Genomic DNA, 26,552 nt, shown 5'->3' with positions numbered 1-26,552 from the left:
GAAGAGTCCAGCTGAGACGCCGGGGGGGGGGTGGCTGGGGGGGGGTGGGAGGAGGGCTATTTGGGAGGATACACACACTTAACTCCCCCGCACATTTGGGTCTCTTTTGAACCTCTCTCACACACACCGCCAAGCTTCTGAGTGGAGCCCAGTTGATGGAGGCACAGTGGGTGGCACCCCCCCCCAATTGTGTCACCTGCCCTATGGTCAGTAGAAGGAGACTATACATCCCCATCATACTCCAGGCCCTTCCCTGGCTCTCCCTTGAACAGATTTTGAGCAGCTTCACCACTTTCCCTTCCTGGGGGGGGGGGAGTTTCCTAGTTTTTCCATACTGGTTCTTCCTGGTTTCATCCTAGTAGGGGGCTGGGATTTCACTTTGTTCCTTTTTTTTTGTTTCCCGTGTTCCCCCCCCCCCAGAGTTCTGGATCTAATGCCTGCTATCACTCCACAGCCCACCTGTCCTGCTGATGGGATGCGCCTGACCTTTGAGGAGAATCTGGGACTCCCCCACCCCCACCCCGTTTAGCCTTCAGTTCCCCTGGCTGAAAAGCGTTTGCGTGCACTGGGAGTGAGAGAATGAGGGCAGCCTACCCCGAGTACCTGGGCATCAGGTACGGCAGTTCTGCTCTGGATCCTGGTGCCCGGCAACTCTTCCCAGCTTCTAAGAACCCAGCAGTACCAGAAAGACCTCTGGACCCACAGAACCAGCTCTGCTTGTCAGGGCTGGCGAAGTACCTCAAATGATTGCTAGGGGGCAGCATGACCACATGATAGTCACTGCAGTTGCTTCAAGACAACTTAAGGGGCCTCCAGATGATCACTCTGCAAGTCAAGCACCGTGGTGGGGGGGCAGAATCCCGCCCCCCATCTCATTCCCCCCCCCGCCCTCTTTCAACCAAGGTTGCTCAGTTCCTCTTGCAAGACAGGTCTATAGAGCCACAGGCTCCCCCAAAGAGGCTGGAGCCACTCAGGGGCTGGGTGTGGGGAGAGCCAGGATCCAGCCCCCCTCAGCCATGGGCCAGTCCTTTTCATTCAGCCCAGCTACCTCAAAGAGTTATTGTGGGGGAAATAGGAGGCGGGAGGGCTGCGATCCTCCAGTGAAAGAGAAAACTTCAGCAAACAAATTCCCTCAGAATCTGCAGACAGAGCCCTTGCCGTAGGGCGGTGGTGTCAAACTCAATTTCATTGAGGGCCGCATCAGCATTGCGGTTGCCCTGGGGTGGGGGGTGTGTGGCCAGGGTGGGTGCAGCCTACTGGATGGGTGTGGATGGAGTGGGTGTGGCCTACTGGGTGGGCGTGGCCAGCTCTACATCGTTCACGTCAAGGGTGCCTGTGGGGGCCTGGGCAGGAGTGGGATAGATCTGAGGGTCTCTGTCAGAGGGCGGTGGGACCGAGGCAAGGGCCAAGGCATGGTGCATTTCTTCATTCCTCACAAAGGGTGACACCTCCCCAGCATGCACCCAGGGGGCGGAGCCAACGCAGCAGGGGCTGGTTCCTCGCTGTTTCCAGACAGCCTTGTGGAGCTAAGACTGAATGCCTTTCAGCATAGATGGCCACCACAAAATTGTACATTGGCTCCCGGCCAGCCTGGGCCAGGGCCAAAGCAGTGGGGGCCGTTCCCTCACTGTTTCCAGAATGGCTTCGTGGGCCATATGAAACCACTTTGCGGCCCCCATCCGGCCCCCAGGCCTTGTGTTTGACATGTCTGCTGTAGGACGCAGTTTGGCAGAAAAGGGCATTCCTCCATCATCAAGCACAGTGCTGGCACCCCTTTTTAAGAAGAGCTTCCTTTTTCCTGCCCACATTCTGCACAACGGTGGTCATCCAGGCACTGCTCCCGGCTGCAAACCTTGGAGCGGCCTCAGCACGGGACGGGTGGCAGTGGCATACGGCCCCAGGCCAAGGGGAAGAAAGGCCCTGTCCTGGACCTCCTGGGGCCCAACAGCTATCCCAATTCTGGGCCACGAAGAGTACCTGATCGCTGAGGGTCGGCATGAGTTGCATCTTCAGGAACCGGAAGCCGATCACCGGCAGGACGCAGAGACTCATGCAGAGGCAGATGGAGAGCCACACCTTAGGCTGGTTAAGAATGTTCCGGGCGGTGCCTGAGAGGGGAAGAGATGGAACAGCCCCAGTTGCAGTTGCCCTGCTGGGCTGAGGTGTCCTTGCTTTGTCCGTGGTGGTTCAAAGCGAATGTTTGGGAACAATGTAGGTGCTCCCCACAACACCCCCCACCCACTGTGGTGCTGCCCTGAGGCAAAGCCCCCTGGGGAGAGCAGTTTCCTCCAGGGATGGGACGGACCTATTCGACATTAAAGGGGATTTTTTGCAGCTTCTGAACATACCGACAAAGGGGAAGGAGGAGGTGAACATCTGGTAGGTGCCGTCGCTGTACAAGGTGAAGGTGATGATGAAGTAGATGGCCAGGCTGCCCCAAAGGAAGAGCTGGTTCACGGCCGTCCAGTAGGCCGTGTCCAAGCCCATCTGCAAAAGACAGCCTGGCTCATGTCGCAATGAGAGCAGCAGCTGCTCTGTCTCCCTGAACAGAACCCCAGCCCCTTCCATGAACTGGGGCATGCTGGATCTGCCAGCCTGGCCGAATAAAGTCACATGGCCTGAAAGCCCCTCCAGGCAGCAGCCACAGGATCCAGCCGCATGGATGCCTCATGCACACCGGAGCCTCAGCACTCCCTTCTTCAGCTAAGCTGCTCCCCTTGGGCTGCCTGGGGCAATGGGGGCTTGGCTTCCTTGCTAGGTTTCTGTTGTTTTGGTGGACCAGCTTTCCCAGACTTGAACCCCCACCCTTTGCGCAGCTTAATAGTAAACCGAGGATTAACGCAAGCCAACAAGGCTGGGTGCTTCCAGTAAAACTATACACCAGCTTTTGCTTAACTCACGAGCTGAGTGGGCTGTGGGGATGCTGATGCTAAACCCTGACGTCAGGATTTGGACCCGTCCTCAGGAGAAAGAGTCTGGGGGGGGGCCACAGAACTGGAGCAGTTGGCTTCACGGAGCCCCCTACCTGGACCGACACCACGATGAGCAGACAGGTCTGCGCCATGAGGGCGAAGGATTGATAATCAGCCGCGTCCCTTCCGTCGTTCCGGATGGAATCAAAAATGGTTCCGTAAGGGACCAAGAAAAGCACCAGGGAGCTGTATATGCTGTACAGGATGCATTTGGCAAACTCCTTCTTGTTGAAGTACAGGTTCTGCTGGCCAGGGATGTACAGCTGGGGAAACTGCAGGCTCCAGCGGTCATCTACATCCTGACAGTAAAAAGAAGAAGCTGGGGACCCAGGTGGCAGCCGCCCCATCTTCCAAAAAAGGCAAAGCCCTAGGAGTTGGCCCTGCTTGTTCCTGCTTCTGGGAGGCCAACAGGGTTGGGGCAGGTGGGCTTTCCAGAAAAAAGCTGTTCCACAACTAGCGATTGTGATGGAGCAGCACCTCCTCCCAGACTCGGCCCTGTGGACTGCTCTGTTCTGGACCAATCAAAGTGTCACCAAACCATTGGGCTGAGGGACGATGCAGCTGGCTTTAGAATGCTTTGCAGGAGTTCTGAAGTTGGTGATGACCACAGGAGTACCAGCCAAATCTGGGCAAAGCCCCACCTGGCACAGCTGGCCCCCACTGTTAGCAGGTCCTGGAAGGCTAGGAAGACCCTCAGGTCATAGACCTGCTCTTGGAATGAGTTTGAGCCCATCTGGAACCACAGCTAGAAATGACGTTTCAGAGAGGATGAGATGTTTGTGGACAGAGTGCAGGTCTGTTTTCTTAGGGGTTCATCTCAGCTGCTTTCTCCCCATCCAGACTCTAATAATATTGAGGCACAATTTCTAGGACCCCACAACACTGCTGGCCTGGCCTTTGGAACTGAAGGCTTTCTCTGCCAGGAGTTTCACATAGATGCTAAATACAACGGGGGAGAAGGTCTGTGGCACCCCACACAGGATTGGATTACTCCATTCCCCAGATCACCAATCCTTGCACGAAGCCTGCTAAGATCCCATGTTGATATTATAACATGCTGCTGAGATCTCAAAAGACCAGCAGTGGTTTACTTCCAATAGGGGTCATTAGCAGAGCGACCAATATTGTTTCATCTAATACTGGGCCTGAAAAAGTCCCAGATAATCTGTTTCCTCTGGGGTTGATTCCCAGCCCTCCTCTCTATAGGCTTTCCAAAAAGACGGGAAGTTAAGACTAAGTGGAAATAGACAAGTGCAGCTGGATCATGAGATGGCCTGTTTAGGAAAGGATACGACACCGGAGTTTATTTTGGGGGGAATATAGAGTGCTGATTTTAAAAAGTGGAATAAGAGTCCAGATGGACTTCAGTTAAGACTTTGGCATTAATTCATTAATTAATGAATTAAGAATCCTTACCATGAGAAACTTTCCATATTTATTTAGTAGATAGATAGATAGACAGACAGGTAGGTAGGTAGGGAAGTAGGGGGAGAGAGAGATGATGGATGGGTAGATAGATAGATAGATAGATAGATAGATAGATAGATAGATAGATAGATAGATAGATAGATAGATAGATAGATAGATAGATAGATAGATATAGATCTGATAGAGTGACTTTGAGATAGATAGATAGATAGATAGATAGATAGATAGATATAGATCTGATAGAGTGACTTTGAGATAGATAGATAGATAGATAGATAGATAGATAGATAGATAGATAGATAGATAGATAGATAGATAACTGATAGGGTGACTTTGAAGGCTGGTCACTAGAAGACACCACAAAGAAACAAGTGTATTAGTGGATCATTGGAGAGAAATTTAGGACTTATTGGGCTCAGAAAATAATGTTAAAGATATCTGCTATAATCTGTAAACGAGATTGTGTCATGAAAAAGGGCCCAGTGAGGGAGTCTTCTTTTTCTATTGCTTTTCCTTCAGTTTCATGGACTGAAACCTTGCAAAAGCACCATGAGTGAGTCTTACCTGGTCAAAGAGGCTCATTCCAAGCACTGGCAAACAGGTGTATACCATGTTGTAAAGGGTGATGAACCATTCATCGTACACAGTCTGCAGGGAAAGAAGGGGGATGGGGAAAGAGGGAAGGACATGAGACAGGAAAGTGGAATGGTACCAAACCTACAATCTGGAGATCCGTGGATAGAGAAGGGATGCCCGTATTTCTTTCTGGGTTCCTGTTGCTTAGATGTGGTGTCCTGCCTTTGTCAAAGAGGGATATAATTTATTTATTAAATTTTTATAACACTCATCTTGCCTAGAGGTGACTCTAATATCCTGCTCTTCTCCCCATTCTATCCTCAGGACAATTCTTTGCATTCTGGCTGTGGGACAGTATATACTACATAGCCTTCTTTGTAAATGAGCAACTGTTGTGTTGGCTCGCAAGGTTGACTCTGCAGCAGAGAACCTGGTTTGCCTTAGAACGGTGTGAGCATACACACCTACCAATCCTGTCCTTACTGAATATCCCTCCAGGGAATTCTGGTCACTTAGTTACCCTTTTTGTCTTTACTGAAAATACGATGCGAGAGTTGACTTAGTTGACCAAAGCCACAACTGGGAGCAGAGGTCAAGCTCTATGGGCCCACAGACGGAAGATGGTGACTTGGAATATAAGGGAAAAGAACAATAAAGAGCATGAATGAATGAATTAATCAATCAATCAATTAATTAATTAATATGGGATATGTGTGTCTGGTTTGGACATTAAGAGGGAATGAATGAGAATCAATGCAGAAGACAAACTTTGAAGGAGGGACGAAGGGGCTGGGAAGAAAGCAGAATGCAGCTTTCTCTATAAGGCAGTAGGGCGATGAGTATGTCTGTCTGTCTGTCTGTCTGTTGGCCTTGTCTGTCTAAAGCAGGAGTAGGCAACCTTGGCTATGACTCGTGGACTTCAACTCCCAGAATTCCTGAGCCAGCATGGCTCAGCTTGGACACCTCTCCCTTTCCGCTCAGCGTGGCTGGCTCAGGAATTCTGGGAGTTGAAGGCCACGAGTCATAAAAGAGCCAAGGTTGCCTACCCCTGGTCTAAAGTGATTCTATGAGGCTGGCTTGGCTAAGGGAAGGCGACTGCAGCAGCCGCTGATCAGCTGTGTCCAAGCAACACCCTTAATCAAGCCAGTGTACAAGAGGGATATGTGTGTACAGATAGTCCTCGACTTACAATTGGTTGCTTAACAACTGTTTGAACTTACGGTGGCCCTAGCCAGAGCTACTTATGACCTGTTTTTGAAGTTACAATGGCTACACAGAGTTACACGCATCCCTGCGGTCATATGATCACATTTTGAGTGCTTGGCAAACATCTCGTCTTTATGATTGTTTGTAGCATTTGCACCTTTTTTTTTTTTTTGCCAATTCTGGCATTTGCTTATAGTTTCCAGTACAAAAACATTCATTTGGGAAAATTTACTTAACAACCACCACAAAAAATGTTGAAAAATCTGATGCGGTCATGTGATGCCTTGACTTATAACCACAATGACTTATAGCCATAATTCTGGGCTCAATAATGGTTGTAAGTCAAGGATTATTACAGTAAAATTGCTTCCTTTCCACCGATTACTTCCTTTCTCTCTGCAGTGTGTGTTGTGTGCTGTGCAAAGCCAAGCTGTGTGGTTAGTGTCCCGGTCCCCACACTGGCCAAGGGCACATACATGTGAGATGGAGCGTTGCCTGGTCCACACAGAGAAGCTACATGCATGGATGATTTTCCATGGCGACAGAATCCAGGACCAGAAATTATGAGCATAAGTTACAATTACTTGGATTTCATTTCAATGTAGGGAAAAACCTCTGAATGGTAAATTTCTGGGTGACGGTAACTACAAAAATTGTGGGTTCTCCATCTGCGTGACTGAGAAGTTGGATAGCAACTTCCTAAGGTTGAAAACCGAACTGGTTTTCTCTCTGCAGACGAGTGTAGTTCTTGCATTGCCCACTGTCCTGGCAAAGGGCTCATGGCCATTAATCAATCAGCTGGCTCCTGAAACCAAATTGCCACTCGTCTGAAAGGAAAAAAGATGCCTAATCTTGCTGGGCACTGACCACAGGCCATTAGCTGGAGCAGGCCATGGAAATGCTCTGCCCCCACCCCCTTACCCTCCCCAGTTAGATACCTCTGAGGTGGAAGCCTGGGCTTATCAGAGGCGAGTACCTGGGCGGAGAAGCCGGAGAAGAAGCCAAACCAGAAGTGCACCAGCGTGAAGGCAAAGTTTTTGTAGAAGAAGTAAGACAAGAACTTGCACATGCGGATGTACGACCACCGGCCGTGGACCAGCAGCAGCCGCTGCAGGTAGCGGAACTGGGCGAAGGAGAAGTCACTGGACATCACTGCCTGCATCCCCTCCTGGCCGCTGATACCAACGCCAATGTGGGCAGCTAGAAGACCAAACAGGAAGGCCCTCAGCAGGGAGCAGGACCAGGAGAAGCTGGTGGGTGCCTGATCCATGTGTCCCACAGCTGCTGTGCTTGGCCTCCCGAGCCCAGAGAGATGGGGCACAGGAAAAACAGGAAGACTCGGACAGAGACCTTATCCAAGGCCAAGGCTCTCCTGGGCTTCCAAAATCAGAGAGAGGGCCAGCCACGGGAGCCACGGCCACCTGCTGGATTTGCTTTCTGTTCCACGCCCCTTGGCCTGGCTTGTCATGCCTGGAGTCCCTCTGCTTCTGCAGCTTCTCCCCTGGGCCTAGCTGAGAACTGAGCGGCCTGCCACACTCACTTTTGATCATGCCGACGTCGTTGGCGCCATCTCCGATGGCCAGGGTGACGGCTTTCTTGTACTTCTTCACCAAATCGACCACCTGGGCCTTCTGCAGCGGAGTCACCCGGCAGCAGATCACCGTTTTGCACAGGCAGGCCGTGTTCACCAGCAATTCTGCCAGCTCCCCCTCCAGCGCGTAGGCCTGCCAGGGGCAGAGTGGGTGCGTGAGTATGCAAGAGAGGAGGGCCCTTCTCCCAAGGCTGGAGGAAAGAAAAAGGCCAATGGTCCTGGGTTGACTGAGGTGCCAGTCCCTTCCACCTCCCTGAGGACCAGCCCTTTGTCTGTCCTGAAGTGGCACTTCTTTATTTATTAAATCAGTTTATATGGCTACTCTCCTCGTAGCACGTTAAAAACCTACAGTGGTTGCCAAAACGAAAGCCCGTGAATCCCCAGCAGTAACACCCCACCTGGAGCGCAGCCAGTGCCATGTGACTGGATCGGGACCAGGATCAGGACCAACCTGGTCTCAGGGAAAGGGCATGGCGTTCCTGCCAGTTCCCACTGCTTCGCCCTTGTTGGCCAAGTGCTGGGAGGGCTGCGGATGCCAGTTTGCCCCCTGGTCTGTTGCAGAAGGGGCCCAGCTCAGGCGCCACCTTACCAAACTGTGTCCATTAATGATCAGGCCGTAGTCTCCACTGGCGGGCTCTTTGTTCCAGAAGCCTCCAGGCTCTTTGTTCCAGAAGCTGGAGGTTGACCTCTTGACTTCAAGCTCTTCTGTCTGTACATCGAGGTCTGCTTGCATCCTGTCCTTGGCTGTCCTGAAAAAGAATCTACATGGGGAAACCCGTGGACATGAAGCGAGAAGGGACAGTCCATGCAGGGTGCCCCTTGATGCCAAGGGCATATGGGAGCCGGGAGAATGACCCCCCCCCCAGAAACGATTGTGCCCTTGACAAGGCTTGAGGGGAGGGGGCCACCAGGCACATTGCACCGTGACCCAACCAGTGCCCCTTTCCAGCCCAAACCATGTCCCCATTGAGTTGTGAATGGAGCCACTGCTGCCTTGATGGTCCACTCTTATTACTAGTCTTGTTATCATTAAGATGTATTTGCTCTGGGGGGGGAAGCTGGTTCCAAATTGCCTAAGCCACTAAATGGCCCCAAGTCAGAGAAACCTAAGAGGAAAAGGTCTGAATGAGCCAACCAATTGAGGAGCAGCCTCTGCCAGGATACTTGGCTGATCCCACTGCCTCCCCCTTGAGAGATGACTGGGTTGACACAGTCATCACAGGAAGACCCAGCGATGGATGGCCGTTAACACCACCCAAAACTTTGCATCTGACTGTGCTGAATGAGCCCAGAAAAGCAGGTTGTACGGAGGCAGAGTCTGGGAGGTTGATATGGTGGCCCAGCCACTCACCTACCCACACGCTTTGGAGATGGGGAGGGGCAACCCAGAAACAGGGTGGATCAATGAGAGGACCTCTTCCTGTCTGGGAGTCCTAAGAAGCATTCCTTCAGACCTCCAAGATGAGTCCGGGAAGGGCAAGCGAGGAGGGAGTGGTCTCCCCCCCCTCGGAGAGATCCACCTTTGATCACAGCTGGCATGCCCAATGAGATGGCAGAGAGCCTGAGGCCCTCCAGGAATTGGATGGAGAAGGTTCTCACCAGGAGAACCGTCTCCTCTTTCTCTGCTAGCTGTTCTCCCCACTCAGAACAGCTGCCCCCACCCCAGATGGGCATGGGAAAGAAGGAGCAGCAGAACGGGGGGGGGGAGAGCTCTCGCTCTCTCTTTCACCTGAGCTGCTGCTCCACTTCTTCCCAGCTGTCGCCATGAATGAAGAAGATGTCCTTCATGGCATCGTACAGCATGTTGCAGGAATAGCCGATGTTCACTGCGGTCTCTGGAAAAACACACACACACACACAAACCAGGTCCATTATTTTCAGGAAGGAGAAAGACCCCCTTCTTTCCCCCAGCTCTCTCCTCTGGTCCCCAGTTGTCTTTCTATATGGGGCTGGGAGAGGAGGGGGCCCCAGCCCCGCACCCGGGAAATTGGCACGCCAGCCAAAGGACTAAACCAGGGGTAGGCAACCTTGGCTCTTTTATGACTCATAGACTTCAACTCCCAGAATCCCTGAGCCAGCATGGCTCAGCTTGGAAACCTCTCCCTTTCCCCTCAGCATGGCTGACTCAGGAATTCTGGGAGTTGAAGTCCACGAGTCATAAAAGAGCCAAGGTTGCCTAACCCTGGACTAAACCCATCATCCCAACAGATGGATCTTCTGTGGCTGAATAATCTTAATTCTTTGCTAGCCTCCCTGGACTCCGCTACCTCCGGGTTGTGCACTTCTCTCTGCCCCACCGTCTATTTTTCTTGCCCACGTGTAGAACCCATGTTCTTCTACTTTTGGCTGTTCCTCAAAGACTAGGCGACTTTCCTGCTTTCTCCCCCCCCCCCACTCCACCCTACCCCCCCCCGCCTCCTTCCATGCTCCTCTCCTGAGCCTGGCTCCCAGCAGACCAGAAATTTGCTTGAAAAGCTGGCTGGCCCTGTCTCTCTCTGCTTCTGGAAGCAGGAAGACTTCTCGGTCGCCCATGCAGGGCACGGCAGCCTTCTTGCCTCCCCTCCCATCAACAGGAAAGACCCCGAAAATATGTTGCGTCTGCCCAGGAGCCTTGCTGGGAAGCAGTGGCTCTGAAGCAAGGAAGAGATGCTCCACCTGGCACTGGTGTGGGAGCAGGACCCTCCTTGTCACAACAAAAGACCAGCAGGGAGGTGCAGATGCCCTGAAAGCCCCCCATGGTAGTTCTGGGGTGCCACTTGGTTCTCTCAGGGTTTGGGCCTCAGCCTCCCACCCCTTTCCCCAGCCGGTACCTTGCTTGTCACCGGTGAGCACCCAGATTTTAATATTTGCCCTTCCCAGGATCTCAATGGTCTGGGGGACCCCTTCCTGCAGCTTGTCCTCCACGGCGGTGGCCCCAAGGAGCTAGGGAGAGAAGGAAGGGTGAGCCAAGAGGTGCAGGTGGGATGTCTCTGCCAACCTGCTGCAAGCATTGTTTGCCTGCCATAATCCTGGCCCAGCCTCTCAAGCCCCTGGTGCCCGCTCCGGAGAGCCACCTGTTGCAAGGCTAGCCACTCAGCGTTCATGCTAGGTGTTTGTGTATTGGGGAAAGGGCAGGACAAACTGGGCAGAGGGAGTCATCAAATCAGGGGCCAGAATAGGCTGGCATTTCTCAAGTGAACTGTCACTGGATCTGTGGCCTTCCTGTAATTTTTTGGGTATTGTACTGCAGGCAGGCAATGAAAAAAAAAATCCCTTGTAATGCCAGGTAGCTTTGGGAAAGCGGAACATTTTAAGAGGCTTGCAGGCCAGAACGTCTGCAGCACCCAGAGCGATTGGCCAGCATAAAAACATCAAGGCCCACGCTGTGCCCCAGAAGGAAAGGACAACAGTTCTGAGCAGGGCAGGGTGAAAAAACACCTCCAGGTTGATGGGATCTGGGCAATACATCTTCACTTGCAAGGGAACTCCTAAATTAGACGTTTTAAGGCATACAAGTGCTGGTAGAAAGGGGATGGCTGGCACCTGCAAGGAAGGCCCATTTCTCTAAAATTGTGCACGAGACCATTGTATGGGAGCAAGTGTTGGGCATGTCAGTTTCACGTGGTGGAATCTAAGAAGTATGTGTTAAACAGACCAGAATGGATGGGTGATGGTGAGATAAGCAGGGAAGGTGTTGAGGTGGCTGGGACAGAACGAGGAAGGACCCCATCACCAGCTGCTCAGCGAAGGAAGGACGGAGGAGCCCATACGGAGGAAAAAAATCACGGAGGGACGAAGGGGGCACAATCCTCCAGTGAGAGGTTTGCCATCACTGTTCTAGGGTCATCCAAGCTGGATCAAGTTCTGGGGAATCTGCCTGTAATTTACCATGTTACAGCTGAAGATCTCTCTTTCTTTCTTTCTCTCTCTTTCTCTCTATGTAACTGTGTGTGCATGTGTGTTTGATTGTGTAATTATACTTTTTAGCTGTCTGGCAGAGTTCTCAAGAAGAGCACTGAAGGAGAAATTCCTTGACCACCAAACCTTTCAGCAGAACCTGGTGCCACAAGGTGCTGGCTGCCTCAAGAGCATCGGAGGACTCCCCCCCCCCCCAGAGCAGCAGCAAGTGGTGCCCGACTGACATTTGCTAGGGCTGGTGGATGGGGTGAGTGAAGAAAGGCAACGGCTGCCACTGTGCCACTTGCCTACCACCTCTTGCCGGGAGCCTACCTGCAGGTCTCTCTCGATCTCCTCATACAGCTGGGACAGCTTTCCCTCTCGGTCCTGCAAACTGGTGCTCGCCTTGTGGTGACGCTTCCGCCACCTCTCAAAGTAGGACTCCTCCAGGTCTCGGTAAGCCACCACCAAAGTCCGCAAACCTTCCCCAGCAAACTCCTAGGGAAGACAGCAGGGTCTGAGTGCCAAGCCACTCACAGAGGGCCTGTCACACGCCCTGTTCCCAGGGGCTGGGAGCTGCTGCCCCACATCCAGCCTGTGGCGAGGGAGGACACAGATCAGGAGCACCTCTGGGTGCAAAACCGCAGAGCCGAACTCCAGGAGTTTGAGCCGGGCCCTGCCCGGCGGTTGTGCCAAAGGGGCAGCCTTGGGGCATGACGGCTGCTCCTCTGGGAGCCCTTTGCCCCACAGCCTGGAAAGGTACAGTCCTGATGGGTTCATGATGAAGATGAGGGAGCGGGTTTGATCTCTATGGCTCCGAAGAGCAGGATTCTGTGCAACCAGGGAAATCAACCCAGACGGAATCCCAGCAGCTGCCACATGAAACACTTGAGGTCTCCCATCAGATGTGCTCTGGGGGACCCAGGCCTAAGCAGAAGGCTGGACTAGATGCCCTGGGCCAGGGGTAGGCAACCTTGGCTCTTTTATGACTCATGGATTTCAACTCCCAGAATTCAACTCCATTGAGTCATAAAAGAGCCAAGGTTGCCTACCCCTGCCCTGGGCTTTCAGAGGGAGGCCAGTCAGCAACTGTGCAGCTCAGCTGCCTTCTCACTTCTGTGGCCAGCTCTCTTCCTGGCATTGAGAAGGCCTGGGGGGCAGGGGGTACACAGCTTTGTATCAGCTTGGAGGAAGCAGCACAGCTGAGGGATCCGTGGGGCCAGAAAGCAGGTGGCAAGCCAGCAAGCCAGGCTCCTGCCTGCATTTGGAAGAAACAGGAGGGCAGCCCCCCAGCTGTGTCTCCACTGGGACAGGGGGCACCTACATCCAGGTGCTCGGTAGTCTCTTCTTCCAGTTCTTTGCAGGAGGGATGGAGGAGCTTGTACAGGATGGTGTCGGCCCCTTTGCAGTACAGAGTCAGCTCACCTCTCGGGTTTCGCACTGGGAACAAGGCAGGAAGGGCAGAAGGTGAGACTGCAGCAGGTGGAGCTCAGAAAAAGACCCAAACCGGAAGCCCCCCCCTCCTCATCTCTCTTCCCTCCCCTCTGGCGTTCCTCCTGCAAATCACCAAACGTGCCCCAGGTAGCCTGTCTGAAAGGTGACAGTCCTTCTGCACTGCTGACGGTTTGTCTGAATCGTTCCTCAATAATTACACTAGCACAACATCACTGATAAAAGAGAATTATCTGTAGTTCAGGATTGAGCTGTGGTGCTCTCTGAGCTTGGGGGTTGCCTTGCAGACTTTTCATGACCCAACTAGGTAACGTCATCAGTGCTAGAAGGGAGGGGGCTAGTGGAGAAGAGGAGGAGGAGGAGGAGGAGAATTGTGGAGTCCCTGGTGCTCTCTGAGCTTGGTTGTTTTCTTAGAGAAGTTTCATTACCCATCACATCATCAGTGCTAGAAGGGACGGTGAGAGGAGGAGGAGAGGGAAGAGAAGGAGGACAATGATGACCACCACCACCACAGGGTATTTGGTATTCTCTGACCTTGGTTGTTTTCTTACAGACATTTCATTACCCAGCTAGGCAATAAATTCAGCCCTGATGATGCTACCTGGTTTGGCAACGAAACATCTGCAAGAAAAAGACCAAGCTCAAAGAACACCAAGGACCCCACTTGCGCATCAAACCAGGGAAGCCAGCAAGGCCTTGGGGTTGTGCAGAATGACAATTTCTGCTGTGACACAAGACAAGCTCTGGGCAGGAGGAGAGCTTGAGCAACACGTGTGCAGAGTGGGAAGGAAGAGAGACACACCAATGACGGACATCCTTTTGCGCACATTGTTGAAGTCCAGAATGGCCAGCAGCTCGTAAACCACGGTTTCCCCCATTTCCACCACAGTGATGGTCGTGGGGGTGCGGGCACGAAACACGAAGCCGAAGTTTCGGGCTGCAGTCACCAGGGCCCCCTCGTCTGGGGACTGGGCTTGGTACACCAGCGTGCCTGCGGGCGAGGAAAGGTGCTGGTTGTTTTGCAAGCATGAGCCCCCTCCCCCCCCCAGCCACCGTGTCCTCCCCTGCCAGCTCTGCCCTGGGGCGCAACCTCACCCTCCTTTGTTTCTTCTGGCATCACCGTGTGGCAGAGGGAAAGGAGGCGGAAGAACCTGTGTGTGGACTCATCCCTGGCCTTCACCGCTCTGACCAGTCTGTGGTCATAGAAGACAAACTTTGGGTCGGCCAAAGGGTTCCATGAAAAGTCAACTTTGTCTATTGCCTGTGGAGGAAACGAGGAGGGTCAACCTCATTTGCTCTGAGCTGGACATTCTCTGGACACCAGCCAGCCCACATAGCAGGAGGTAAAGCTAAGTTTAGGGCTCCTGAATACATACTGCTTGACTCACCATGAAGACCCCCATCACATTGCTTCCTGAGGAGATGCCAACACTAACGCTACCCTCAACCCTCCCTGGCCTCATCCATTGTGTCTTCCTCTGGGTCAAAAGTTATGGGTCCAGCTTCTGATGGCCGGGGGGCGGAGGGTGGCATTTTCCTGGAGAGGGCCTCTGGTGCCTGGTAAGTTTCCTCCATGCAATTTCATCCCCAGCTGCCTCCCTTGCAAAGGCCTTCCTGGGCTACCTCTCTCCTTTCGCACCCAGCCCCTGGTTCCTGTAGAGCAGTGGTTCTCAATCTTTTTAATGCCGCGACCCCCAACCGGTCATAAGTCGAGGACTACTCAACCGGTCGTAAGTCGAGGACTACTCAACTGGTGCAGCACCATTTGCAGAATGGGACTTTTGGTGGGCTCAGCAGGGCAGAGACAGCCTGGACAATTCCTATTGGCTTTTGAAAGCCAATAGAATTAGACTCTATTCAAGAGAGTCTATTCTATTGGCTTTCAAGAGCCAATAGAATAAAAGGGAGTAGCACAGCTAAGGACAAGGGGGGAAAAAAGGCAGACTGCGTTGTTTGGCGATCCCCGTGAAATGGTCGTTCGACCCCAAATGGGATCCCGACCCACAGGTTGAGAACCACTGCTGTAGAGGCTGATCTCAGCTGCAGGTAAGGGGGGAATCTGCATTTGTCCCTAGTGGACAACAGCCCACCTGAGTGTTGTGAAGGGGGGGTTCTTAAGGTCCACTTGCTGCCAGCCTCTTCAGTGATATAAGATGTGGGGAGCTCAGCTGGAGGCAAATTGATCAGACTTGTGCCAGTTTCCCTTCTACTCCAAGGGACGGTAAAAAAGCTCTACAAGACCACTAGGCTCCTGTCCAAAAACAGCCCAACTGGACAGGAAGGTGGCCAAGCCTCTCTTCGCCACTGTCCCCTGGTCATCCAGAGTGGGAAGGAAGTGGACATCAGGAGACCTGTGCATCTTGCTATCAGCAAATGGCACCATAGGGCAGTGATGGCGAACCTTTTAGAGACCGAGTGCCCAAACTGCAACCCAAAACCCACTTATGCATCATCAGGTGCCGGATGGGTGTGGCCCATTGGCTGGATGTGGCCCATTGAGTGGGCGTGGCTGCGGTGGTAACAGCAGACTGGGTGGGACTAAAAGGTTCAATCAATCCATTCCAACTTTGCATGATCTTTTTTTCCCCCGAGAAGTTGAAATTGACTGATTGATTGAACCTTTTTTTTTTTGCACATGGCGGCGGAGGCTTAAAGCAAAAAGGTTTTATAAAATCCAGCTGAAGGCCTAGGGCTGGGGCGATGGCGCACATGCCCACACAGAGGGTTCTGAGTGCCGCGTTTGGCATTCGTGCCATAGGTTCACCACCACTGCCACAGGGGCTTCCCCAGCTCTTGCCTCCCTCACCCCACCCTGGTCCTGTGGACAGATGCCCTTTTGGTCCCGATGCTGAGGTAGCGTTGGGGGAACTGGAAGCGGGTGAGGCATCGCTGAAGACCTCCACCTTCAGCGATGGCACTCAAGGGCTGCTGTGCAGAAGAGCAGATAGCCTGGGAACAAGGTTACTGCAAAATACAGGAGAGCTGAGTTCTCCTTGCCCCAGACTTGGTCTTCTCCCTTAAGCCTGGATGGCAGCCTAGAGGCCACCGCTGCTGGGACACAACCAGCCTCGTTTCAAAAGAGGATTGGTGAAGCGTCCCTTACCTCATAATCCTCCACCAGGAATCCATCTGAATCCAGAATATCTCCTGTGGGAGAGAAAAACACAGACCGGCTTTGAAGGACAACCAGGGCCTCTGTGCTCCAGGGGACATGGGGGGGGGGCTCCTGTTCCTCCCTTTCTGTTCTGAAATTCCAAACCTTGGCTCTCATCACCAAGAATGTCAAGACAGAGGGATGCTCAGGACCAAACCACCCATGGACACACCACACTCGACCCTCATGCTAAGCACACACTACAGTCAGAGTGAGACCTTCCCCAAATTGCTGTGTCCACCTCTTGGCCACCTTGGGCCTCTTTTAGACAGAGACAGAGGTATTGGGGGGGGGGTCTGACTGTGCCTCCAGAATAATGAGTCTCATGACTAGAATGCCTGCTTGCCGTTTTCTATCTCTTGCAAAGGGCCTTCACCCCTTATCTGAAAGTGATTTGGGGGCCAGAGAGCCAAAAGTGCCGGGGAACAGTTCTGGGCCCAGTGCTCTTCAACATCTTCATCAATGATTTGGATGAGGGGATAGATGGGGAACTCATCAGATTTGCAGATGACACCAAGCTGGCAGGAATAGCCAACACTCCAAAAGACAGGCTTGGGATACAGAAGGATCTGGACAGACTTGAACACTGGGCACTATCTAACAAAATGAAATTCAAGGGCGAAAAAAGCAAGGTTCTATATCTAGGCAAGAAAAACCAAATGTACAGGTATAGGATAGGGGGTACCTTTGCTCAATAGTAGTAACTGTGAGAGGGACCTCAGAATCCTAGTGGACAATCATTTAAATATGAACCAGAAGTGTGCTGCAGCTGTCAAAAAAGCCAACACAGTGCTAGGCTGCATTAACAGAGGGATAGAATCAAGATCACGTGAAGTGTTAATACCACTTTACAATGCCTTGGTAAGGCCACACTTGGAATACTGCATCCAGTTTTGGTCACCGCGATGTAAAAAAGATATTGAGATTCTAGAAAGAGTACAGAGAAGAGCAACAAAGATGATTAGGGGACTGGAGGCTAAAACATAAGGAACGGTTGCTGGAATTGGGTATGTTTAGTCTAGTGAAAAGAAGGACTACAGGTGACATGATAGCAGTCTTCCAATATCTCAGGGGTTGCCACAAAGAAAAGAGGCTATTCTCCAAAGTGCCTGAAGGCAGGACAAGAAGCAATGGATGGAAACTCATCAAGGAGAGAAGCAACTTAGAACTAAGGAGAAACTTCCTGACAGTGAGAACAATTAACCAGTGGAACAACCTGACTCCAGAAGCAGTGAAAGCTCCAACACTGGAAGTTTTTAAGAAGAGACTGGACAGCGATTTGTCCGAAATGGTGTAGGGTTACCTGCCTGAGCCGGGGGTTGGACTTGATGACCTTCAAGGTCCCTTCCAACTTTATTATTATTATTATTATTATTATTATTATTATTATTATTATTATTATTATTATTATTATTATTATTGATCATCGCACAGTCAGCCAGATATTCAGACTGGATTTGGCCCTTTGTCTACCTATCGAGTTCTTACCAAGGACCTGGGATAGGCAGATGTGGATGTTTGATGGTATTACAGATATCGTCGCAGGATGGAAGCAGTTCCTAGTAAGGCCGCCTTTTGCAATTGACTAATAGCGAATTTGTCAATGCCAATGGTGTTCAAGTGTTATTATTATTATACCCCCCTCTCCCTTGTCTCCTCCTTTTCTCCAGGGAAAGGGGGGCTGGCTCTGACCCGCTTTCATCTTTCCATCATACAGCAAGACACCCCTCCATCTGGCCCCATCTTACCGTAGAGTTTCCCAGCGATGCAGCATTTGTTGAAGATCATTATGTTCTTAGTGAGGGTCCCTGTTTTGTCTGAGAAGATGTAACTGATCTGCCCCAGCTCCTCATTGAGGGTGGTGGTGCGGGCCTGGGCAGGCATATCAATGAGTGGGTAGTACATCTTGTGATCCCAGTCGATGTAGCAGCTGTTGCCCAGGCGGATGATCTCAACACTGGAGCAAAGAAAGGCACACACTGGGTCCCTGGCAGGAAGGAAAGTGTCCAGTGCCCACTTCCACCCTGACAAGGTGATATGATTCAGCCAGCTGATGTGACATTGTCTAGACCAGTGGTTCTCAACCTTTTTAATGCCACGATCCCCAACCGGTCGTAAGTCGAGGACTACCCAACTGGTGCAGCACCGTTTGCAGAATGGGACTTTTGGTGGGCTCAGCAGGGCAGAGACAGCCTGGACAATTCCTATTGGCTTTTGAAAGCCAATAGAATTAGACTCTATTCAAGAGAGTCTATTCTATTGGCTTTCAAAAGCCAATAGAATAAAAGGGAGTAGCACAGCTAAGGAAAAGGGGGAAAAAATGGCGGACTGCGTTGTTTGGCGACCCCTGTGAAATGGTCATTCGACCCCCAAATGGGGTCCCGACCCACAGGTTGAGAACCACTGGTCTAGACAGAGCAGTAAGCCACACACAGATGGCAAAGGATCACTGCTGGCCATGGCTGAAGTGCCATTGGTTCCTTTAGGGACTGTCCCCTGTATTGAAGGGACAAGGCCCCTTGGCTGGTGAATGGAGGCGGCTCTCTCCTCCTGTTCCCCAAGTCAAGTCAGGGACACCCCCTCAGGAATCTGTGGTGACAGGAGAGGCCTCTTTTTGGCAGTGATCCAAGGGACATGGGTTCTGGGTGGCTCCTCCAAGTGAGCCTGCTGCTCAGAACATCCCACCACGATGGCAGCTCTTCCAGGACAGGACCACCTCCAGAAGCAGGAAAGAAATTGCCCCCACCCCACCAGGCTCAGACCACCAGGCTCCATGGGTTCTCCTTCCAAGCTGAGTGGGGGGAGGCTGGTCTGGCCCCTCAATTGCCATCTTACCTGACATAGAGAGAAATGGGCACCACCGTGTTGAGGATGATGACGTAGGACCAGAACACAAGAAATGCAGAGAAAAATGATGACTTGACATCCGTTTCCCAGGGCAGGTACACCTGGAACCGGTAGCCTTGGTTGTATTCCCAGATGCAGTTGCCGATGGCCAAGATCAAACACATGATGGCCAAAAAGAGAAAGATCTACCAAGAGAGAGAGAGAAATTGGTAGCAGCCTAGGTGGCAGAGAAGGACCTCCCAGTCTGGGGACCAGGCCTACCACCTTCACCCAGGGCGGCCATGGCCCAGACCAGGTAGCCCTCCCTCTGAGTGCCTGAGCCACACCAGTCTGTCACACCAAATCAAAGGGTGAGAAGAGGACAGCCTTTTTGCTCAGGGATGGATCCACTAGAGACCTTCTGAAGGTCTCTCTTTGAAGACCTCCAACAGAGAGTGCTTCCTGCCTCAAGGGATGGTTTTCTCCACTGGCTGACAACGCAGCTGTCATCCCGGCTGGGTCAGGATACTATCCAATCAATTTGCACAAGTGGATTCTTGGTGTTGTTCCAAACATTTCAGTTCCAGCAATATCAGAGGACTGACACAGATGAAGCTTGGTCGCTGTTTACAGGCAGCTTCCATAATTGGACCTTTTTTGGTTATGTTGCTGCAACTTTTCTTGTGCAGTAGTTTTATTCAAAATTATATTAAACCGATAAAACAAATACGGAATAATACAAAAATATATTTAGAAAGAAGAAAAAATATTAAAAATTGTGGAAAAAGGAAAAATAAAATCCTCCCCCCCCCAGGGAAAAATAAATATCCCCCTTCATCCTCAGCAAGCATATTCATCATTGGCATCTTTGTGGCAAAGAACCCAGCCCTTCCTTGATAGTGAAATTTGCAGGAGATAAATTTAAAAAGAATCAATCAATCAATCAATGCATGCATGCATGCACACATACATACATACATACATGTATAAACAAATAAGTAAATAAATAAGTACATGCATGCATGCATGCATACATACATGTATACAATAGGTGGCAATAATTCTTGGCTCAGCTCCTGGTTCTAAAAAGACACTTTTGCCATCATCCAATAAAACTATCAGGGTAAGCCCGTCCTAGGCGAACCCAAAGGCCTTTAGCCAAAAGCCAAAGAAGACAAAGCCGGCCTCATTCACAGCTGGCAGCCAACGAGCCACCCACTAGGTAAAGGATTGCATGGACATCAGTTGTCAGTAGAAGACATAATGAAACATGTTTGATTTCACAACACAGAGAGGAATTCAGAATAGAATAGAACTGGAAGGGACCTTGGAGATCTTCTAGTCCAGCCCCCTGCTCAAGCAGGACACCCATACTATCTCACACAAGTGACTGTCCAGCCTCTTCTTTAAAAACTCCAGTGATGGAGCACCCACGATTTCTGGGGGCAAGCTGTTCCACTGGTTCATTGTCCTCACTGTCAGGAAGTTTCTCTTTAATTCCAGGTTGCTTCTCTCTTTGATCAGTTTCCAACCATTGTTTCTTGTCCTGCCCTCTGAGAATCCCATTTTTATGAGCACACTTCACACCTTGGCATGATCAACGCAATTGAAGGCTTTCCTATAATCAAGGAAGCAAATTGTGACTTCTTTTTGGTATCCTTTGGCGCTCTCGTGTATCCAGCATGAAAGCCAGCTTCAACATCTGGCATCTCTTTTCCCATGCAGGGCCCTGATCTACACTGAATGATTGTTAAGGTATTTAAATTTAGTAGCTAGGGCAGTGAAAGGTTGTGCAGTGAGCCAGAACAACAATTGTGGTTGATTGATGGCAGCTGTGTGAGGCAATCTGCACTGTGATTGCTTGCTGTGGGTGTGGAGGGGGGGGTTCCCCCCCTTTTTTTCTTCTGTGTGCACTTTTGTGCTCTGCGATTTACCTCAGGATTTTTGCCTGGTTATCTTGTTTGCCTGATTATCTTGTTTGCTGCAAATATTTATGTAAAATGTATTTATTTATATAAAATTATAAGTTTGCGTCAGTGTCTCTGACTTCATCTGAACACCAGCTGCACAATTCCCTGACAGTGATCCTCAGCATTATTTTGCCGGCATGAGGAATTAAGGATATTGTATGAAGGAGACTCTGTTAAAACTCTTTTGTTTGGTATTGATAGGCAGACTGATCTCCTCCAATCTGATTAATAGTATTTTGTGGCCTAGCTTGGTTACAAATTCTTCTATAACTTGCCTGTTTAATTAATCCCTATGGCATCTCTTACCACACACCCATTAAAGCAACACCAGATAAGTGGGAACCAGCCCCATTTAAGGAAAAGCGATCAAGAAGAAACAACAGCCGCATCACACAAAGCCGGCAGGACCAACTGCTGCATCCAAAGAGATACCGAACCTCACTTTGTGTCCACCCACTGATGTGGTTATGGACTGAGGGAATAAAATGTCTGTCAAGAAAATGCCAAGCTCAGAGAACATTCCCAATAAGTGGAGAACTTCATGTCTGAAATGGTCTAGGGTTGGACCAACCTTGAGCAGGGGGGCTGGACTAGAAGACCTCCAGGGCCACTTCCAACTCTCTTATTCTGCTAAGTCTCCTTCCCTGTTTGGCATGTGAGATCTCCAAGAGGGAGACAGGCATATTTGAACTGAGGAAGACCAACATTTACCAGACAATCCAGCTGAGGAAGACCAACATTTACCAGACAACCCAGACAAACGACACAACCCAGCCCAGATGCACTGGGCAGGCCATGTTGTAAGGATGCCAATCATCGCATCCCTAAACAGCTCTTCTATGGTGAGCTGTCTCAAGGAAAGCGATCACACGGGGGACAAAAGAAGCGATACAAAGACACGTTAAAAGCTTCTCTCAAGTCCCTGGATATTAACACCATCTCTTGGGAATTTCTGGCACATGATCGACCGACATGGCGCTCCTTGGTGTACCAGGGTTGCCAGACATATGAACACAGAAGGACTATCTTGGCACAAGAAAAGCGAGCCAGAGCTGCAAATGCTGAATTAACAGTGTCTACATTTCTTTGTTCAGTATGTGGCAGAACATTCCGTGCTAACATCGGTCTTATTAGCCACCTACGGACACATCGTTGATGGCCCATAACCCACAAGATGTCAAGGTCTTCATCGAAATCGATGGACGAACAACCATCTCTGGGGCAGCCCAAGTTAGGAAGCCCAACCCAACAAGCAGGACTCACCACCAAGACTAGGTAGTTCATGAGACGCTCGATGCTGGTCCGCTTCAGAATGGTTTTTCCACTGTTTTGCATCAGTTTGGTATCCGGCCCTGGTGAACCAACCACGGTGGGCTTACTTTAATTTCAGAATCAAAATGTTCTGCATCCAGAAAGGCAGGAGCTCTTGCCCCTTGTCCCCAGACTCCCCTCTCACGATGGAAAGGAGAGAAATGAATTTGAAGAGGGCAGAAGAAGGGCGGTGCTTACTCTGGGGGAGAAGGCAAGAAAAAGACCCCGGCGAGGGGTTCTGGAGCTGCGTAGACTCCCTTTTGTGAAGCATGCCATGGGGTGACTGAATGCAGCGGTGCCACAACTGTGGCGCCAGAGACACAGGAGCCTCTGGCACCAGCTCTGGCATAGAGAGGGCCTCTGCAGGGAAGTGAGGCGCAGAGGGGTGAATGGACACCTTTTGGCACACTCATGTAGCAGAGTAGTTGATTTGTGCCCATAAAGATCCGTGAGCACTGATCGTTGGAATCTTAAAATACACCCAGGATCTGAGTTATGCTAAAAGGCAAAGCAAAACTCTCCAGTCTATTCATTTATTCCAAATTTTAATTCAAGTTGCCTTTGTAGGCTGGTCACACCAAGCATCTTTCATGGCATACACTGAATATATAGTATATAGCTAGATTGGAAGAGGAAGAAGAGCGAGGTTTTAAAACTGGAGGAAGAAATGTCCATAACCTGCCCTATGCTGACATTAACAGGACCTTGAAGTTCTGGTACTAAAAATCAAAGAGCTAAAGGCAAAAAAAAATGGGACTAAAGCAGTGGTTCTCAACCTGTGGGTCGGGACCCCATTTGGGGTCGAACGACCATTTCACGGGGGTCGCCAAACAACGCAGTCCCCCATTTTTTTCCCCTTTTCCTTAGCTGTGCTACTCCCTTTTATTCTATTGGCTTTTGAAAGCCAATAGAATAGATTCTTTTGAATAGAGTCTAATTCTATTGGCTTTCAAAAGCCAATAGGAATTGTCCAGGCTGTTTCTGCCCTGCTGAGTCCGCCAAAAGTCCCATTCTGCAAACTGTGCTGCACCAGTTGAGTAGTCCTAGACTTACGACCAGTTGAGTAGTCCTCGACTTACAACCGGTTGGGGGCCGCGGCATTAAAAAGGTTGAGAACCACTGGACTAAAGTCAAGTATAAAGAAAGCCAAACGAATGGCAGCAGATAGAAGAACCAGAAGGGGCAGTGAAGATATCCAAGTGGTGAAGAACTTTTAGGATCAATTACAGAACCACAGCAGCAGTCGATCCGTTGGGTGATCCCTTCAGGTGACCCCCACACAGGGGTAAAGCTCTGCAACTGGCCTGGGGGACGAGGGAAGCCAGGAGGCCACTGTCCTCCACAGGCTGCTTGGGGGGGGGGCTTCAGGCACGCTGTGCTGCTCCGGAAGCTGTCTGAGAAGTGGTCAGCCCTCCAGTACAAGGAAGAGGGCAAAGTGGGTGGGAGGGAGCAAGGGCTGCATTGGGGAGGGACCCAAGAGAACAGAGCTCAATGAGGGCTAGAATTGCGAACAACCTCTTCCTCCCCCCCCCCCCGCCGCCTTTGGCTGGCCAGGACCAGCCGTTCTTCCTCACCCACCGGCAAAGATGACCAGCCCGAAGCACCAGTCGGTGTTGCGGATGATGCAGCCCCTCAGCAGCAGCTGCTCGTTGTCCAGGGCGAACTTCTCCTTCTTGAAGAAAAGGGTCCCAGTGAACCTGCCCAGCCGGTTGTTGGGGGCTTCACAGCGGATTTCCCCTGCAGAAGAAAGGACGATGATTCTCAGCCCTTCCTCCCCTTCCCCCCCCCTGCTTCCAAAGATCACCCTGGCCAACCCCCCCCCCCATATGCCCTCAGCCTCTTCCCCCCCACAGGCAGGGTCCTCCCTTCCCCTCAGCTGCCTTGACCGTTTTTCTGGCAGGCTGCCCCAGAGTGCAGCTGAGGCCAAAAAGAGAGCTTGCATTCCGGAGGGGCGATGCACAACTGGGGTCCTCCTCTGGCTGAGACCCCTCTCCTCTTGACCCAGCCCCCCAACCACATGGGGCTGGTGGACCCCATGGGTGAGGGCCCTGCCAGCATACCCACCCTGGGAGGTGCTGCCGTGCCGGAGTGCCACACCAGGACCCCTCGGCCCTCAGAGGAGTGAAGAGAAACAGGAAGAGAAGGAAAGAGTGCAAAGATCTGTGAAAAGAAGGGGGGAGTTGGGGTGGGGGGGGTGGAGGCAAAGAGACAGTTGGGAAGAGCCCAGAGCTGGAGGGGGGGGGGTTTCGTCAGACTGGAGGCCACACTGTGCAGGGGTGGGTAGTAGTGGACACATATATTAGTGCAAGGGAGGGTGTGCAAGGCGTCTGCAGCCTTTGCTCTCAGGCATGCCTATCATTAGTATTATTACTCCAGGGTGACTTAGAGTTAGAAAGCAGAAAGCAGTGAAGACAAGGTCCTATGCATTCAGACAACCGCACCCCATAACACGTAAGCCACAACTGGCAGGCCTCCACAACCACCCTACCAAGGCTGGGAGAACATCCTCAGGGTGGGAGCAATGCAAGTTGAGGAATTGGGAACCACAACTCCTGATGTGGTGCTCTCTAGCTTTGCACCCCACAAAATGCTCACTTGGCTGTGCTTTCTGAATTGGCATCTCTCTGGCCAGGCAAGGAGAGAACCTCTAATGCAGGCAGCACCCCAATCACAGCCCTACCAGGTGGCTCAGGGTCCTCCCCCAGGCCCCCAAAGGGCCCTGTCCTGACTCCCCACTTTCCAGGGTCCCACTCCCACTCAACTCTGCTGTCCTCATGGACCATCTGCTCGAGAGGAAGGAAAAAAACTGCCAGGGAAAAGTGGGTGGGGTAACACCAGAGTCCAAGGGGGCTTCAGATCAAAGAGCTGCCCCAGAGCTGCCCCCAACCTCTCTCTCTGGGGCTCCAAGGGCAGGGTCAAAGGGCCTCCAGAGCCCGGTGGCAGAAGTCCAGTGCTGCCCAGCTGGCCAGGCATCCCTCCCCTACGTACCATTAAAGCTGCTCAGGGCCTGCAGGTCCCCCCCTAGCGCCGCGGTGACGGTCAGCGCCTGCTTCACTTTCAGGTTGGTTTCCCTGCAACAAGAGAGTGGCGGGAGGATGCACCACCCAGAGATCACACAGGCGGGAGGCTCCAGACCAAGGGCATCATGGGAAGATTCTCAGGAGGCAGGACGGAGGGTCAGGCTGCCCAACGCGAGGGAGCGGGCTCAGACGCTTACCCGTCCAGTTCCGTCGTCTCAATGTAGGTCAGGCTGTGGGGCTCACTGCTGCAGAGCAAGAGGACATCCGCCTGCAAAGGGGAAGAGTCAGTGAGAACGGCAGGCAGGGGATGTCGGCTGCCCCCTCTCTCCACAAATCATGGCCGAGGTCTCTCTTTCAAGGGAAAGGACCCTCATCCTGGCAACCGGAGGTCAAATTAGGCTCATGGTTGCTGACCTCAGTCCCATTAGATTCCCCCCCCACCATCTGACCAACGGCACCAAGTGCAGGAGTTTTGTTATTCTGCAACATGGGCAATGGCGGATCAGTGCCAATGGATTGCCCAGGCACTGGCTGCTTGTCCTCCCAGTGGCCCTTTTGGGGACTATGGATGTGCCGCAAGGCCTTTGAGGGACCCTCTGGCCATGCACAAAGGTTGCAGGTGGGAGATACAGAGAGGACCCCCGATCCAAGAACACCCTTATGCTGCACCATCGGTGTCCCAAGAGCTGCTGATGCAGGGTGGCGAGACAGACCAAGCCTGGCTGCCTCTGACTCGGCTCAAGGGCCTCTCTGACATCGAGTTAATTTCCAAAGCTCCTGGTCCAGGCTGGGTTTCCTTCAAAGACTGCCCAAGAGAGCAACTTCCATGATGGCATTTATTTGGTCAATGCCAACTGGACTGGCCCAGGGCAACAGAGCTGGTCCCTAAGGAGCCTCCTGGGATACCCATGGCATGAGGGAGTTGGGGGAGGAGCTGCCATCGCTTACTGTCACAAAATTATTGTTCTCCAGCTTGATGATGTCTCCCACTTCAACGTTGAGCCACAAGTCTTCCTTCAAACTAGAAGAAAATCCCAGTTACAAAAGCACCAGAGGAAAGGGCATCCCTTAGCAAGCCTCCTTCCTCTTTGGGGGAGTTTTGGGGAGCAGCTGTGGGTCAGCTTTGGCGAGAAGCCTGGTTGGCATCAGATGCTTCCTGGGGTTTTCAGT

The 26,552-nt window shown here is 51.7% G+C and overlaps 1 protein-coding gene across 4 annotated transcripts in view; it reads right to left on the bottom strand.

The window, feature by feature from the left end:
- LOC120319792 (phospholipid-transporting ATPase ID-like) overlaps positions 1-26,552 on the bottom strand; it is a 51,875-nt gene that overhangs the window by 1,998 nt on the left and 23,325 nt on the right. For 3 of the 4 annotated variants that reach the window (XM_039369028.1, XM_039369031.1, XM_039369030.1), the window contains exons 7-27: positions 26,331-26,403; positions 25,580-25,650; positions 25,351-25,433; positions 23,941-24,099; positions 22,315-22,403; positions 19,091-19,287; positions 18,004-18,212; positions 16,205-16,248; positions 14,197-14,362; positions 13,904-14,092; positions 12,974-13,089; positions 11,983-12,147; positions 10,584-10,695; positions 9,503-9,608; positions 8,363-8,522; positions 7,723-7,906; positions 7,159-7,382; positions 4,965-5,048; positions 3,026-3,271; positions 2,349-2,487; positions 1,978-2,108 (exon numbers count right to left, since the gene is read on the bottom strand). In XM_039369028.1, the coding sequence (XP_039224962.1) occupies positions 1,978-2,108; positions 2,349-2,487; positions 3,026-3,271; positions 4,965-5,048; positions 7,159-7,382; positions 7,723-7,906; positions 8,363-8,522; positions 9,503-9,608; positions 10,584-10,695; positions 11,983-12,147; positions 12,974-13,089; positions 13,904-14,092; positions 14,197-14,362; positions 16,205-16,248; positions 18,004-18,212; positions 19,091-19,287; positions 22,315-22,403; positions 23,941-24,099; positions 25,351-25,433; positions 25,580-25,650; positions 26,331-26,403 (2,947 nt within the window). Of the gene's footprint in view, positions 1-1,977; positions 2,109-2,348; positions 2,488-3,025; positions 3,272-4,964; positions 5,049-7,158; positions 7,383-7,722; positions 7,965-8,362; positions 8,523-9,502; positions 9,609-10,583; positions 10,696-11,982; positions 12,148-12,973; positions 13,090-13,903; positions 14,093-14,196; positions 14,363-16,204; positions 16,249-18,003; positions 18,213-19,090; positions 19,288-22,314; positions 22,404-23,940; positions 24,100-25,350; positions 25,434-25,579; positions 25,651-26,330; positions 26,404-26,552 lie in introns of those variants that run through there. The other variant, XM_039369032.1, reaches the window with a different exon arrangement.

This window comes from Crotalus tigris, unplaced genomic scaffold (genome assembly GCF_016545835.1).
Source record: "Crotalus tigris isolate CLP2741 ecotype Arizona unplaced genomic scaffold, ASM1654583v1 scf7180000020963.25688851:1431469, whole genome shotgun sequence".
NCBI classification, from domain to species: Eukaryota; Metazoa; Chordata; class Lepidosauria; order Squamata; family Viperidae; genus Crotalus; species Crotalus tigris.
Note: the sequence above shows the minus strand (reverse complement) of the source record. Positions and strands in the feature narration are given on the sequence as shown.